General features: G+C 41.6%; 1 protein-coding gene across 1 annotated transcript; it reads left to right on the plus strand.

Moving 5' to 3' along the window:
- Positions 1–1354: 1354 nt before the first annotated feature.
- On the plus strand, positions 1355–16724 carry CUNH5orf51 (chromosome unknown C5orf51 homolog). The gene is made up of 6 exons (XM_040977500.1): positions 1355–1478; positions 4084–4190; positions 7091–7237; positions 8662–8793; positions 9634–9748; positions 13500–16724. Exons 1-6 carry the CDS (start codon positions 1379–1381, stop codon positions 13784–13786), a joined length of 888 nt encoding a protein of 295 aa, XP_040833434.1. The 5' UTR covers positions 1355–1378; the 3' UTR covers positions 13787–16724.
- The last annotated feature ends 356 nt before the right edge of the window (positions 16725–17080 follow it).

A 17080-nucleotide genomic window follows, 5' to 3' on the forward strand; every position in this document is an offset into this window, starting at 1 on the left:
GCATCCGCGTGGGAGACCTGGAAGAGGCTCCTGGCTTCGGATCGGCATAGTATCGGCCGTTGTGCTCACTTGGGGTGACTTGGCAAGTGAATCATCGAATGGAAGATCTTCCTCTCTGTCTCTCCTCCTCTCGGTATATCTGACTTTGCAATACAAATAAATAAATCTTTGAAAATATGAAAACAAAACAAACAGGCAAACAAACAAACAAAAAATCCCAAACAAAAACAAAAAAGATGTGCTTGATGACAGTCAAGAAAGCAGGCAGAGAAGAAGGGACAGCATGTGTCAACTTCAGCTCCCAAGACGGCAGGAAGCAGCCCCCTGAGACGGCCAGGGAGTTCCAGCAGTGAATGTAGGAGACAAGGCCTTCAGGCCAAAAATCAAGAACAGGAGCAGAAGAAGCTGGAGGAGTCAAAAATGAAGGGCACGTTGGAGCAGCTGGAATTACATCTGGCCCGGATTCCGTCCTGATTTCGCCATCTGAATTCCCTGCCATAACAACCTGCCACTCAGAGCCAGAAAGCAGTGTTAACCCCAGAGCCTACTGAGCACGAACACGGAACAACAGATTTTTTTTTAAAGAGTGAAACCATTCAGGGGCTGTCTTCTTTGCTGTTTTCACTCATTCTTACCTCACTGTGAACTTAAAGCAAAGAATCCTTCCAGAGCCTGCTTTGTTCTCCCAAAGTCTCTATCACCTGGAATTAAACCTGCTCACTGGGGCGAAGGAAGAAGGCGGCAGGGAATACAGAGCGGAAGTTGGACCTGTGGGATGCGTGCTTCGCCCAGTTGGGTGAGTGACAAGGCCCTAAAGGAGAGTATGCGGACGTGCTGCGGCCGCCACTTTTTACAACTGGTGGTTGCCAGCTGCTTAACGTGCTTTCACTAAAATTCAGACTTAGGCGGTATTTAGCGACGAATACTGGAAGCTTCCTGACCTGACACACTAGGCCGCCAGGCTTTCCTTTTATGACCACGGGATTGTAAGAACACGACCTTTTCAGTCCACAGTCTTCTCCACCAACCTTCCTCTCGGCCCTCCCGCCAGCCGCTCTGCTACCGGGACTTCCTATTGGCTCAGCGTGAGGCCAGGGTTGATTCCTGATTGGTTTAGATGAGGGGGCGGGAGACAGGTGTGTCCTGACGTCAGAGCCGCCCCTCCAATCGGCACAGGATTATGAGCATCCGAATGGGCGGGGCGGTCGGGAAAATAACCCGGAACGACCTCTGCCGGCCGGGGTCTACCTTCTTCCGGGGCTGATGTCTCCGCCTACCAACCACAGGAGCTCCGCCCCCACGCCTTGCTGGCGCCTGGGGATCAGGTGATCGCGGCCGGCGCGGTCACGTGGTCGGGGCGCGCCCGCCCGTTGTGGCCATGGCGGCCGCAGGGTGCTCTGTGGTGAGGCGAGTGGAAGAGCTCGGGGACCTGGCTCAGGCCCATATACAGCAGCTAAGTGAAGCCGCCGGTGAAGACGGTGAGGGAGCCGAGGAGAGGGCGGCGGGCTTGGCGCACGATGGTTCAGGGCTGACGCTTGAAGGCCGTCAGTGCGGGCGGCCGAGGCCTGCAGACCCCGGGGTGCAGGGGTCCCAGGCCACTGCTACCCCAAGATCTTTAGTTTGTTGTTGACCACCCCATGCATCGATTGCCCATCACGCCGGAAGTCACAGAGCCAAAGCCTGTGCTTGCAGAATCTTTCGTTTCCTAACTAGTGCCATCCTGTCCCTGCTCCCGTCTCCGCCGGTTGTGTACTGTCTTTGGGGCGACGGGGGACACAGGAGAGCTGAAATCGAGGATCAGACTGACTGTTGGTCCTCCAGTGAGTAACCATGGCTGTGCAGGCAGCGAAGACAGATGGGCGGGTTCAGCAGTGGCTCTTTCCGGGTTGTTTCTGTGTTTGTTTATATTTTGGGTTTTTGCAGAAGGGCTTTTGCAGGTGCAGCTCAGACGATTTCAGGGAAGGGCTCTGGGAATGCCTGAGCAGTTTCCTTTGAAAAATTGGCAGTTACCTTGATCTTCCAGTTTTCAGTCTCATTTTATTTTCGTCCCTTCTCAGTTTTACAGAACTCCTTTTTTTGGGTTAGTTTTGAGCCTTTGCTTTGGATACATTTTAAACTTTTTATGCACCATCACCGTGTCCTCAGACACAGGAGAGGGGACATTTTCCCAAGCGATTGAACAGTTGGCGAGTCTGTTGAATAGAAACAGCAACATACTACCAAGTATTTCAAAATACCCAGCGAAGACTGCCACATGATTTTTCCCTTTAAGGTGTCTTCTTCAAAAATATCCACGGACTGCCTTGAAACCTGTAGAGGTCCCAGAACCTGGGAACTGTTGCTAGGATGTATCCAGTTCACCTCCAAGGAGACCCAGGAATAACAAACATGTTGCTGCATATATTTCCTTTGTCAAGATTTTAAGTTTACTGCAGTCCTAAAGACAGTGGTCCAGGTTATGAGCTATTAGTCAGTAGTGAAATCAATTCAACCTAATTAAAGAATTGTCAACAAGACTATCTCACTCTGTAAAGTTTACTTAAAACAAGGTTGCGTTATTTGAATTGACATTGACAATAAAAACAATCTGTATTAAAATGTTGTTCTTTAATAGAACTATATTTTTATTAGGTTACAGGACTTGCTAGTTCCTGCTCTTTTTTTTTTTTTCAAATTAGATCAGACTTAGTTAAACATCATGCCATCTAAGAATGCCCAGTTTCTGGCCAGGTTTTGTTCCTTCCTTTTGTGTAAGCAGGTGTAATCTGGTGCTTTCCAGAGGTTAACAATTACTTGTATCTATTGTCTTTCTGCTCAGGACTTTGACTAAATCGTAAAAATAGTGCACTTTTGTGGGCTTTGAAAAAAAAAAAAATCTCAGCTTTGCAGCCTCCGCACCCTAAGCCATGATAATGTTATGGATTGACCTGGCACTGCTTTGGCAGTGTTTTTAGCGAATTCGGTGTAAATGTTTACATCTAAAGTTATAACTGCCAAGTTAAATGTCAACCTCATCTCTAAGGAAGCTCGGAAGACTTCAGGTCACAGTAACTTTTTCTGAGTTGTGTAGGTGTGCTTCTGGGGCTGAGGAGGGATGGGAAGCCAGCCAAAGAAGTAGCTTTCAGTTTAGGGGAGAGTGGATCTCGCAGCATCTATATCTGATCTCCGTACAGGTTAGAGTTTGCTGGGAACCCTTGGGGGGGTCCTCATTTGGTCACTAGTGAACAAGGGCCTCTGGGGAGAGGAGCCCTCTAGGTTTCTGTCTCTCATTTCTAAATTTTAAACATGAAGCAGAAATGCATTATAGAATTTTTGTTTAACAGCTATAAAAACAATCATGGTAAAGATAACTGCCCAGAGTGCTGACATTTTATAAGGCATTTGCTTTGACATTTTTTTTTTTAGTTATATTTGTGAAAGCTTACATTTACAAGTGCATTTATGAAATTAAAAATTTTCTGTGGGGGCTGGCATGGTAGCTCAACTAGCTAATCCTCTGCCTTCAAGTGCTCCTGGCTCTTGCAGCTATGTCAGGAGTGAATCAGCAGATGGAAGATCTTTCGCTTGATCTCTCCTCTATAAATTTGCCTTTCCAATAAAATAAATAAAATTTTTTAAAAAAAGTTTTCTGTAAAAATCTTTCTATGCATTTATGTATAGTGTTTATACTATTCTGGTATGGGATTTTCAGTTTACTTGCACATTCTGATTGCATCAACATCTAAGAGAGTCATTATGAGACCATAGATTGCATGAAGAAATGGCAGCAGTGTCACCTCAACATTCCACACCCTAATCAGAGGCCCACATGGCTATGTAATCAATATTGAAAATAAAGTAAAGATTCTAAAAAAAAGAAATGGCAACAGTAAATGTAGAAAGATTGACATGCTGGAATAGATTTTCATGATAAATTGACTTAACTAGGATTAATTGGTATAATATGCTTCTTATTTCAAAAAAATATTACTATAATATGGTTTCTCTATATGCTAGAAAATCATTTTGTCATTTCAGGTACATGACGTTTTATTTAAATAGCATTCAAACTATGTAAAATTATTATATTTTTATTCCTTCCAGATCACTTTTTAATTCGGGCCTCTGCAGCTTTAGAAAAATTGAAACTCCTGTGTGGAGAAGAGAAAGAATGTTCCAATCCATCAAGTCTTCTGGAACTTTACACACAGGTACTAACACAGATGGGGACTCTCGCATGAGGCTACAATTGTTGCTTTAAGTGGCTGACTCCAAAATTTAGGTGGAATTACAGTGTCATGATTGATCCAAGAACCAGGAGAGGCTTAATGGAGAAATAATTTAATCTGCATGCGGCCATCATCCACACTTGCAGGATGACACACACAGACTTACATCCCAACAAGCCAGGGTGCACAAAGCTCTCCTTAATCACTAAATTGGGTGAAAGTAGCAGTCTCTAGAATTGTTTTTCTTATGTGAATTAAAATTGAAGAAAGCAGAAAGGCTGGGAGTAACCTAGCTATTTACGCTGGGAAAGGTGAGAAGACACAGACAGCACTGGGGTTAGGGCTGCCTTCTGCTCTTCAGGACGGAGGAGGTAGGGAGGAAGGAGGTGTAACAGTTGCACTCAGTTGCTCCAAGATGAATCTCTGCATCAAGTGTTCCTGCTCCCGATAAGCCTCCTGGTCCACCGACGCACTCAGCTGCTTCAGTACATTGACTTGTTCTGTATTTAAAGGACTTCAGTTAAAAAAAAAATTGTGTAAAGCATATAGACCTCACACTTTGAGGCAGTGTTCAATTTTATTTTTGATATTTTTTATATAGTTGATTAGGGTGCAAAGGGTCAAGGGCTGGAGGAAAGTGGGTGAGGCCATTATTTTGACAATCTCTTTTTTCCCCTCCTGTATCTGGGGGAAGGAAGAGATAAGGGTAGAAGCCATACCCAGCCTCCCGACCATCCCAGGGTCCCCTGTGGGACATGCTCCAAGAGTCCTGCTCGAGTGATTTTGCTAGCTCAGCAGTTCCATATTGCTGTCAGTGTTATCACTCCAATCGCAATGAAGTCTTTCAGAATCCACTGGCTGACTTAGTCCACCTTAGAGTCTCCGTTTGCCCAGGTATTCACTGTCAGCGCTTGGCTGGGATAGCTGATCGATTTGTTCTGTCCTCCATTCTCTGTTATGGTACCAGGTGTCCTCTGCAGGTGCCAATGTACTGAGGCAGTATTTCAAAAAGTAAAGTTTGTTAGTGGGATTGATAAGAAAAGACGGGGCTACGCCTTTGTCTTGGCACGACAGGCTAATCCTTCATCCTATGGTAGTGACATGCCATACAGCCAGCGGTTTTTGTCATGGCTGCTCCACTTCCAGTTCAGCTCTTTATTGGTAGCCTGGACAGGCATTGGAGGGTGGCCAGAGTCTTTGGGACTCTGCACCCACATGGGAGACCTGGAAGAAGTTCCTGATTCCCAGCTTTGGATAAGCTCATCTCTGGTTGTTACAGTCATTTGGGGGAGTGAATCGGAATGGAAAACCTCTATCTGTAGTCTTCTCTGTAAAATCTGCCTTTGAAATGAAAATACATAAGTGTTTCAAAAATAAAAATTCAGGAAAGACATACAAAATGGTTTCTTTTTTATTTAATTTTTTTTTAATAGTAATGGAGGCATTGCTCAAGTCCTGATGTTTTTTCTCTTTGAAATGCACTTTAGAATTCTGCATATGATTTCTCCTGCTAATGGCAGGCACATCCATAGATTTTTCTGTTCTCCTTGTTTATTTTCATTTCAAGTTGATGCTTCTTTGTGACAGCACCTATGTTTCCAAACTCTACTGTGGCAAGATGACATAAGACCATAATTCATTGCATTAACTAACATTATTGTAATACTCCGTAGTTAGAGTGCTTTCCATATACGTTTTCTTGATTGCTAAGGACTAGTAAAGATGAGGTTAGAGAGAAAGCAGAGTAAACCTGGTTAGGCTTCCATAGCACTCAAAGCATTCACATGCCCGGCAGTGTGCTCTCCCAGGAGCTACATGAAGATCATTTCTGCTTTCACTTGTCCTGGCTGAATGAGCCTCTAACAGTTATTGGGAAGCTCCAGCGAAGTCCGGCACTGCATTTCCTTTCTGAGCACTCACTGCTTCTTTCCATAGGATGCATGTCATCATGTCAAGTCTTTCACATCAAAGTGTTCTAAACATTTTAACTTCTTTCCAAGAATAAGCCAAACAATCTAGAGGTACAGATTGAAATCTCCCAGACTCTATTGAGCCCTGTCTTGGTTCTGAATCAACAGATCTTCCATAGCATGATGAGCTCTCGTTTTAGCTAGGTTTTTTCCACAGTAACAAGGATCACTGACTATGTGCCATGGAAGGATGGAAGGATATAAGGGCTTTTCACTTGTTGATTCGTTTTTCCCTCCAAGCAAGGAGCCTGGGAAGGCATTTCATCCCAAAGTATCATTTCACCAGTGAAAAAATGGAGGCTCAACAGAGATAAAAAGGATTTGTCTTTGGTTGGGTGACTGGGGATAGAACTGACATTAGAACCCACTCTCCTTAGTCTTAGTCCAGTAGATTAAAACAAGAAAAAGGATGCAGTAATTTTAAGGTGCTTGCAGAGTATCTCCTGTATCAAAGATCCTGGTGACTGAAGGTTTGAACTGCATCATGTTGGTGGCTCTGCATCTGAGGGAGCAGGTGAGTCCTTTGAAGATTCACTCTGCCAAATCAGTGATGGTGACCTTAGGATATCAAGTGCTTAGAAAATGTAAGGGGTTATGTACACATACATGCCAAAGAATGCAATGATACATTTTTCAATAATTACATTGCATGTGATTAACACTGAAACCATCCTACTTTATGTTTTTGAGGGAAGTGAGATTATCTTTAATTCAGTGTATATCTAATTTTGTAATTACTCATGTAATTTGACTCGGTTTAAAGTATGTGTGGACTAAAATAGTCATGGAAGCTTTTTCTCAAATTATGTTACATTTTACCTACTTTTATCAAACTTACATAGTATGGTAGGAGATTTAATTTCTGCTAAAATATATGTTATTCTCACAAGCTTTAGCTTTTTCTCCTTTTAGGCTATTTTGGACATGACGTATTTTGAGGAGAACAAGTTAGTAGATGAAGATTTTCCAGAGGACTTTTCTGCGCAGAAAGTAAAAGAACTGATCCGTTTTCTTTCAGAACCGGAAGTTTTGGTTAAAGAAAATAATATGTATCCAAAAGTAAGTTTTGCATTTTTACAAACTATGGTGGAGTCCTCTTAGTTCTTGCTATTCTGCTCTGAGAGTTTGTATTTTTTCCCTTTTGATTGTACTCTTGATTCTTTTCAAATTAATATAGAAGGAATAAGATGAGTGAGCTTAAAATTTCAAACACCACAGCCAAACTACCTTATTTTACTAATAAGTGTTTTACTAAGTAGCTTTGGAATATTTGCATAATGGAATTGTAATTGCAGCACCTCCTCATTTTCTAAACCCAGGCATTCCTTACTTCTGCTCTTTTTCCTTTCACAGGTGTGTTAATGTACTGTCCTTTTTTACAGTTCTTATCCTGCTGAACAGCAATGTGCTGCCTTTCGTAGCATCGCTCACCTGTCCCCATGACACCCTGCATGCTCCTTTTCTCCTGGTTCCTCTCCGAGAAGAGGAACTTCCTGTTGTTTCTCTAACACTTCCCTTCTATTCAACTTGGACCATAGGCACTCCCCAAGGATGGCTCCCCCATGCCTCTGGCAGCCTCTGTTCTGTCTTTGCTTGACAACCTGGTCCACTCGCCTCTTCATGTGCTCTCCATTTACATGACTCCAAATTCTATGTCTCTAGCCATGGTACTCTTCTGAGTAGACAGTTTCTTTTCTGTAACTGCCTGCTGATTCTCTATCTGGGTATCTTCTTGGCTGTCTGTGCCAAGACAGGCTAACTGAAAAAAAGTCATCCAGATTTAAGTGACAGATAGCTGTAAAGATACTGACTTACTAAAACTTTTTTTGGTGTGTGTGTTCAGCTTTTTCATTTTATTCTAGCAATAGTAGAAATAAATGCAATCTCACTTCAACTACCATATCTCTGAAATATATTAATTATATTATAGATTACTTTTATTTCAAATGTATTAGAGGAATTTACTCCTAAAATATTTTGTATTTTCAAAGATTTATTTATTTGAAAAGCAGAGTTACAGAGAGAAAGGGAGATGGAGGGAGAATAGAAGGAAGGAGGAAAGAAAAGAGAGGCAAGACAGAGAGACAGACAGCAACAGGGTGACAACCTGTCTTCCTCTGCTGATTGTCCAAATGGCCTAAGCCTGGAGCCTGGAACTCCATCTGGCTCCTGTATGGATGACAAGGCCCCAAATACTTGCCCTATATCCATTGCTTCCCAAGGCACATTAGCAGGAAGGTGGAGCCAAAGTAGAGCAGCTGGGACTTGAACTTGCTCTCTGACATAGAATGTCGGTATCGCGAGTTATAACTTAACCTGATGTTGGCCCCTCCTACTTCTACTTGATTGGCTATGAGGCATTCCTGTGTAAGTAACAATGCCAAGGGCATGTCTTGTGACATGAGGTTGTTTTTAGTTGCTGGCATCTGAGTTTCCGCTTGGACCTGCCCAGGCTTCAGGTGTCTCTGTTTTCTGTGTTTCAGCACAGCGACTTGCTGGGGGATGAGCTGCTGGAGTGCCTCTCCTGGCGGCGGGGAGCTCTGCTGTATATGTATTGTCATTCTCTGACAAAAAGGAGAGAATGGCTCTCCGGAAAATCCGCCCTGCTGAAAAAGGTGAGCAAGTGTTCTTTACACATTTAAGATTGTTGACACCGATTTCACAGAGCTGCCTTCATTACAGTAGTTAAGAGTAGTAGAATTAAAGAGTCTCATTTTATACTTCCTAGCTGCATCATCTTAAACTAGTTGGAATTGTGAAGTCTAAAAGATAAAATAGTTAACATTTGAGAGCATTTTTGTCAGCTGGAAAAATCTACAAGTCCTTCAAAGTTCTGAATGTTTATTTTTTGACATACAAGATAACCTGTGTTAATGTATAAGCATATTGTTTTGACCCAAAGAAAACATTGTTGGACACTGAGCATCTGTCACTTCTGAGGAACCCACAGGACCATGCTCCCTGAAAAGCGTGGCCCTCTGATCTTTCCTGTTAGGACCACACCTCTCAATCCGAGATGTCAGTATTAGTATTGCATTGCTGAGAACTCCAGCTCAGTTTAAATGTGCATACGAAGTGGGTGGGTATGGATACAGGTGTCATAATATGGAAGTTTGGTCATAATATTTTTATATTATAATAACTGCATTTTAACTTTTTAAAATCATTGAATGCATCTTCATTATTTTGACCCTGTTGAACAATAATTTTGACAAGCATGTTACTGAAATTAATGCTCTTTATTGAGTGTTTTTCATAGTTTTCCTCACTGCAGCATTTGGAAGAGTATACTTATGACAATATTTTGTATTAATGAAGCAGTAGGTCCTTAATCTATCAAAATGTAATAGCCATATGTGTATGTACGTCAGCCCATTTCCTGTTAAGAATGGGGAAAATATTTGAAATTTATATAGCTGTGTAAATAATACTTCCAATTTTGGGCTTCTATTTAGTATCTTGTTGATGGAATCGGCTACTTGCTACAGATGCTAAATTATCGCTGTCCTGTCCAGTTAAATGATGGAGTTGCTTTCCAAGACCTAGACACAGCCAAGTTACTGAGCGCAGGTAATGTCATCTGTTGAAAGTTTTCTTCTTCTTCTTCTTCTTTTTCCTTTCTTTCTTTTTTAGATTTATTTGCTTATTTGAAAGGCAGAAGTAGAGAGAGGGAAGTCTTCCATTTCCTGTTTCACTCCTCAGATGACCAAAGCGACTAGGGCTGGGCCAGGCAGAAGCCAGGAACCAGAAGCCTCATCCAGGCCTCCATGTGGTGCAGGGGCCCAAGCGCTCGGGCCATCTGCTGCTGCTTTCCCTGAAGCATGAGCAGGGGGCCAGGTCAGAACTGGAGCAACCAGCACTGAAACTGGCAGCGTAGGGATGCCTGCCAATCTGCCGCAATGGCCCCTGGAACACTGCAATTTAAAATTCTTTATGGTTTTAAGAAACTAGTTAAGCTTCACTCTGATTTAATTTCAAGCTAGCTTACAGAGAAAAGTCATAAAAGGACATGTAAAAAATTTAAAGAGTAAAATATTTTTTGTGTGAAATAGAAACATACTTCTAATCTCTTCTTTGTAGAGATGCCATCATGTTGTTTTGGTGTATGTTGCATCCCACGTAGCCCTGACCAGCCAGGTGTCACACTATGACACATTGACAGTACCTCAGGTAGACATTTAGTGCTCTTTCACTTGAAGAAGATGCTGAGCAAGATGAGCTGCTCTTGTTCTTATCTGCCTATGAATCTGCCCTTTTTGAACAAGCTTGTAGGACCCAAAAGCTCAGGCTACTGGCTCACAGACTACACTTTGAAAACAAATGCATTAGAATACTGATGCATTAGAAAGAGATGAACAATACGAAACTCAGACTTCCTACTTCCCAGGAGTGGCTTTTCTATATATTCGCGCTCTTCGCTTATATGATATGGCCTTGGTGCTTCATTTTCCCACTTAGTGTAGTTTTTTAGTGAAACACTAATGTTTGCCCTAAGTATATCCTTGGTAACTACACATCCCAGGTTGGAAGGGCATGTGACCTGGGGAGGTGAGGATGAAAAGAGCAAGAACATATCACAAAGTAAGAGTGAGGGCTGCGTGTGACATGCACGGGGGAAACAAAAACATGGCAAACAGGCAACTTCTAGGAGCAGTGATGCCCAAACCTACTTGCATCACAACAATTTAGGGAGCTTATTCAAAACAAATTCCTGGACTTCAAAATATTGCTGAAATAGGAAGTGACATAGAATATACAGAAATCTGCCTTGTTCAGCTATGGAGGCATGTAGTGATACTAGCTCAGGCTGTCCTTTAGCTGATCTGATATTCAGGTTCTAGGTTGAGCAGTGGGGTAAAAGGACTACAGGGAAGGGAGGAACTTCAATGGTATACATAAAACAGGGTGAGACCTCAATATTATACATCAGTAAGGGGGTAGTTAAAACAAGGGTGTGAAAGCTGGATGGCAGTTTTACTTACTCCACTTAATTTTGGATTTATCCTGATATGATTTTTTTAAAAAGCCTTCTGTTTTGTAAGGCTATGTCCAAACTTTCAAAGAGGAGTCAGGCTCAGAAATGCGGCCAAGAGGCTTATCACGTGTAATTGGTAAGTTTAAAAGTTGGAAATTCAATGACAGACAAGTAGTGTCCTATGTATAAATTATCATATCTTGAGGGAAAAAAAACTCATAGTAAACAAACTTCGAGTTCTGATAAAATTAGGTAAATGGTCACTAAGATTTAGCCACAAAGTATTTTGATGTCTCATAAAATTTTCTCACTAAATGATAAGGAATTACTCAGAATATTAGGAAGTCCTCTCCCCATGTTTCTGAGAAGCTCAAGGAGGACAGGCTCTGAGACATTTCCCAGCTTCTGATCTAGTCATCTGGAGAGACCAGTCTGATCGACCATCCTTATTTGGGATGAACGTAAGAAGTCACTGCCACATGGGTCTCCTTGTTCCCAGAAAATGCTAGCAGACCCTTACCTAAGGCTTTTGATTCTTCTGCTGAAGAAAGGACTGAAGCTAAGGGCTAGTGAACTCAAAGTACAGCTAAGAGAAAACACTAGTATCACAGGCCTCCTGAATATAACAATTCCATACCATCCGGGTACCTTACTTTCTAATTAGAAATAAGAAAATAATAGAAATGGGTGATTCAGGCCACTTTTCTGTGGTTTTCTATATCGTTTAAGGCCTACCTCACCATTAGCTTCAGTATCCTAGGTTAACAGCCCTATGTCATCGTTCCTGGTGGGCGGCTGATGAGATTACCCAAAGATCATTTTCAGAGTCTCTATCTGGTTCATTAGCTATCTGGGATAATAAATGTATACATTCCGTAAGCATATCAGAATACTCCAGATTTATTAAGAAAAAAAAATTGTGCCTACTGGGGGAACTCTTTAATAAGCTGGTCTATGATATTTGTCTGAATAAACAGAAGGTAACAACTTTGGGTCACTAGCTAGGCCTATGTTAATGACACTTAAATCACTGCCTGCAGGGTTTTTATCAAGTGTTTAGTGTCAAGGAAACATGCTCAGATAGAAAAAGATTGGAGATGCTAACAAACAAATACACCAAGAATTAAAGTATGCTTAAAATTCCAGAACTTTTCCCAAGAAGTTTTTTTTTTTTTTTTAACAATTTCTCGTATTTCTTTTCATTTATCAAAATTTCAAATGCGACAGAAGAGAACAAACTTGGCATGTATAATCGAACATCACTTGTAGCTGTGTAATCTTGTACAGGTTGCACGGTTCACCAAGAACTCAGTCCCTCCTTTTATAGGAGATGGTTAAGAGTAGGTGATCTCACGTTTAGGTCTAAAACCAAAATGATTCACTATACCCAGGTCCTAAACTTCTTCTGATGCATAGATGTTTGTGGCAGAAATTTGCAGTTACCACCCAACATTCCTTTTCTTATTAAGAAAGCTTTAATCTTATTTGAAAAATGATTAGGTTAAGGACTGTATATCCTAGGTTTTCTTACAGCTACAGGAAGACACTTGCTTAAAATCTGACCAGTGAAACACGGGTGGAAGAGTCACAAGGGACTTCCCAGAAGACTGCTCTACAGAAGCTGATTTGACTAACAGAGTTTACTTTTATCATTTCGGTGTCCTGAAAAACAAGTAAGAAGGAGTGTATCTTAGGACACTAACAAAGGATGCAATTTCCTGAACAGGGATGCATGTTCTACAGTGCCATCTGAAAGTGTCATTTATCCTGTATTCCATATAAAATGCTTCCCTCTGAAAGTGAAGGGCTCTGACCCCAAAGGTCATTGACATTAGCTATGTTTGTCTTTCTACTAAATTTTTGTGTGCCTTAAATGCATACACATTTCATTACATGTTGGCTATTTGGAAAAACTATCAGTAAGAAGGAAACATTGGGGTCCTCCATGTGGCACATTGAGCTGAGCCTCCACTGTGTGGCCTGTCTCTCCTGGCCCCAGAGCCTGTCCAGCTTTCTAGTAGTGCCCACTGTGGAAAGCAGCACATGATGGCTCAAGTATGCAGGTGCCTGCTAGCCATGTGGGAAACCTGGAGTGAGCTCCTGGCTCCAGTCTTCAGCCTGGCGCAGCCCTGCATGTTGTGGGCAACTGGGGAGTGGCTTTTTTTTATGGATCAAATAGAGAGAAAATGAAGGTTCTGTTACTAGTTACACTTGGCTATTCTAAGTGCTGTTCAGAAGGGAAAATGCTTATTGAGAAGAAATTTCCTAGAGTTTAGTAACTAGTCTTGTTTTTCTTCAATTTGTAATTTTGTCATTTTAATCTCCCAATATCAATGGCTTCTTCAGGAATATTTAGTGACATCCATCTGCTGGCTATGATGTACAGTGGAGAAATGTGTTACTGGGGATTGAAGCATTGTGCAGAGCAACAGGTGGAGCATGGTGACGTGGATCCTGCTGCTGCTGGCGCGAGCTGCACTGCACACAGCGAACCTCTCGATTTCCGAGAAGTTGGAGAAAAAATTTTGAGAAAGTACGTGTCTGTGTGTGAAGGACCCCTGAAAGAACAAGAGTGGAATACAACGAATGCAAAACAAATTTTAAACTTCTTTCAGCATCATTGTAACCAGTAAGTTCATCTGATTTTCTTCAGCCAGGAAAATAAACAAGAAAATCTTTGTAATGCAAAAGAAAGATCCAGAAAAGAAGACCTACTGACAGTGAATTGAGAACCATCCACTGCGTAAAGATATCCAACATGGTCCCTCCTTTCAGTGCCGTAACCATCTTTCCTTATGTGTTCTTAAATCCATGGAGGAATGATAATTTGGTTTCTGAAATGGCATGCATGTTAACTCAGCTTGAACTACACATGTCCTGTCACTAATTCAACTCTACACAGTTGTTTTCCTTATTTTTTATTGTGATTTGAAATATATTTAACTTGTTACCATTTGAACAATCCTAAGATAATCTTTCAGTCACCCTGTTTGAAGTTTGCTTCAGAGATCAAAATCAAGTTACCTCAGTACTTTGAATACATACTATAGAAATGTAGCAAAAATGAAAGACGGATAGTATTAGACCCCATTTGAATAAGGTAACTGGTGAAAGACTCTACTAAGAAATTAGAGTGGTTAGTGATTTTGTCGTGCATTGCTCATCAAGTTGAAAAATTTTACTTTTAGACATGTATTTAAAGTATATGGCTTCTCAAGTGCAAAATGAAGATAAAAACCAAGTCAGGTTAGTTCACCGTTGGTTCATTTGTTTTTAGGGCTCATTTCTTCCTGCTGTATTGTAGTTCTACTGTTTTCTGTCTTTAGCGGTAGCTTTGAGTGCTGAAGGCCAGAGAGCATAACCTTTTCTGTTACAGTCTTTCTACCTCAGTTCCAGTTGTCACGCTTTGTCTCCTGCTCTCTGCTATCCTGGTCTTCTGGCCCAGTGACTGTATCACATTCCAGCGGGTATGCCATGGACTCCTGTGATCACCTTGAACATGAGCATCCTGAGTTGCTCCTTCTGAAATTACGAATTTCAGTAACTCATAACGGTTTTTTTTTCCCCCAGCAATTTTTATCTTCTTCAGAGCCTTTTGATTTTTTAATGTGGCTGCAGATTTCATGACTTCTGTATCTTTCTTTGCTGCAAGGGAGTACTTGATCTTAGGACTCAGCTGCAGTGAAATCATGTCCAGAGGCTCTCTCCAGCCTTTGCCAGCCAATCTTTGCTACTCCGCATTTGGTTCCCATAGTCTTCCTCTCCTATTTTATGCTGATCACATTGCTTTGTAATTATTTTTACTACCAATAGGTAAATTCCATATTTTAAAAATTTACATTTATGTACAATGTTTAATACACAATGGGCACTTAGTTGTGTATGTGTATGTGTGTGTGTGTGTGTGTGTGTTTTAATTCATGAAGAATGATTTTAAAGTGCCAGATGGCACAAAAAGGTTGCTGCTTTCTGACTCCAAACTGCCATGCCTGACAAGGCAACCACAGATCTGTAAGCCGTCAGTGCCTGCCAGGACAAATGCAGTTAAACACAGCCCTGAGCCGAGTCCTGGGTTACTTAGATTATTCCAACTCTGAAAAAATGAGAACTATTTTTCAGAATCTGAAAACTTAGATTTTTGCCTTCATGATCCTTGTGGACTGCTTGGGTTTCAGTAACAGTTGGCTGGTACACTGAGTTGGTAGTTTTGAGGGCTTTATTGGGTGCTTTTCCTATAACTTTCCAAACCACAAAGAATTGGGCAACATTTATAGACCCCAATAGTTAGTAATATTTGTTCCTTCTTTGCATGGTAAGGCAAAGAACAACACATTTTTGTAAGAGGTCAAGGCCGTTAAGTAAATTGTTTGATTTAGTCTGAGTAACCCCAAGATACTGCTCAACCTGAAGAGAGTACCACAGTTCAACAGTTGTGTGTCTACGTGTGCCACGTTGTGTCCTGGACAGTGAGGCTATGCTTGTAGCATTGTGAAACACGGTGCTCTTTCAGAGCTCGTGTTTTAGTGGAAGAAATTCAAACATTTTAACAAATAATTGTATGACACGGCCGAGTGATGAGTACCACAAAGAAGAATAAAGCAAACTAAAGGGAATCATGACATTGAGTGGGTGTTGTATATAGGGAGGTTGGGGAGGCACTAAGAAGCTCTGCTGCTTTGCCAGTTGGCATCTTTGAATTCCACCCCCTGGGTTAATGCCTTGTATTTTTACTGCATCTTTTCTTATGGATGTTCTAACAGTGAATTAAGGCATTCTGTCCAGTGTGTGCTTTACTGAGTGTCTGATAACCTGAGGCCTTGCTGTGCTCTCACACTTGGGCTTTCTCTTGGATTTGAACTCTGGTGGTTACCAAACTCTTGTTAAAGGATCCTTCCATTTGTATTGTTCTTTCCCAAGAAGGGTTTTCTGATGTTAACTGGGCTTTCAGACATAGTTAAGCTCTGCCTGCTTTGTTGCCCTGAGAGGGAATCCAACTGCCATTTGATCCCACTTGAGGTGAAAGTCATGACTGAAGACTTTTCCTTATCCTTTTGAGCATAATACAGTGAGGTGAAAATCACAGAGAACATCGCACAATAAAAATTATATCCCTGGCTTCCCAGTCTCATTGTGAATTTTTCTGTTCGTTCACTAAAGACAGACACCATGAGCTGTGTCTGACTGCAGGCTTTTCCAGATTTCATTTTAATGGCAATTTAAAAACCCTACAGCTAGGTTACATGCTAGAGTTAGAGTGTCTTTTTCTCTCCACCTTTTGGGTACCCTTTTCTGGCTCCAATAAGGGTGCCCCTTCTGCCACGGAATGGAGGATTCTATAGTTTTCCCTCAGTTCCTTCCCTGTGTGTACATTAGAACACAATAGGAGATGAGGCCATGTTATCGAAGTATTATGTTAATATACATTTAATATAGTCATAAGTGCAGAATGGAATTTGTATTCATGCTGGTGTTCTTTACTGTTTAGTTTGTTTTTCCTACTTGTGGAAATTTCTAAGTACAGTGTTGGAACCTATACATTAAAAAAATAATAAAAACCATATTCCTCTGTTTTTCTGTGTTCTGTATTTGGTGGTTATGTCAGAATGAAATCTTTACCATCTCAGTTTATTAACCTGACTTTTGAAAAGGTTTTGTTTATGTAAAGTCAGGTGAAGAGAGAGAAAGCAAGGGAGAGACAGAGAAACCACCCATATGATGGTTTGGTCCCCCGGTAGCTGCAGCACTGTGGATGGGCCAGGCTGAGGTCTGTGGGCCATCTCCCAGTGCTTTTCCCGGGGCCTTAGCAGGGAGCTGGGCTATCGGTAGAACAGAGACTGTAAACAGAGTTGAGATTGGAGCTGCACTCACAGTATGCTGGAGTGCAGATGGTGGTTTTACCTTCTCTGCCACAATAACCCCCTATTATC

Source organism: Ochotona curzoniae, unplaced genomic scaffold (genome assembly GCF_017591425.1).
Source record: "Ochotona curzoniae isolate NIBS_2020 unplaced genomic scaffold, NIBS_Ocur_1.0 contig_2754, whole genome shotgun sequence".
Lineage (NCBI taxonomy): Eukaryota > Metazoa > Chordata > Mammalia > Lagomorpha > Ochotonidae > Ochotona > Ochotona curzoniae.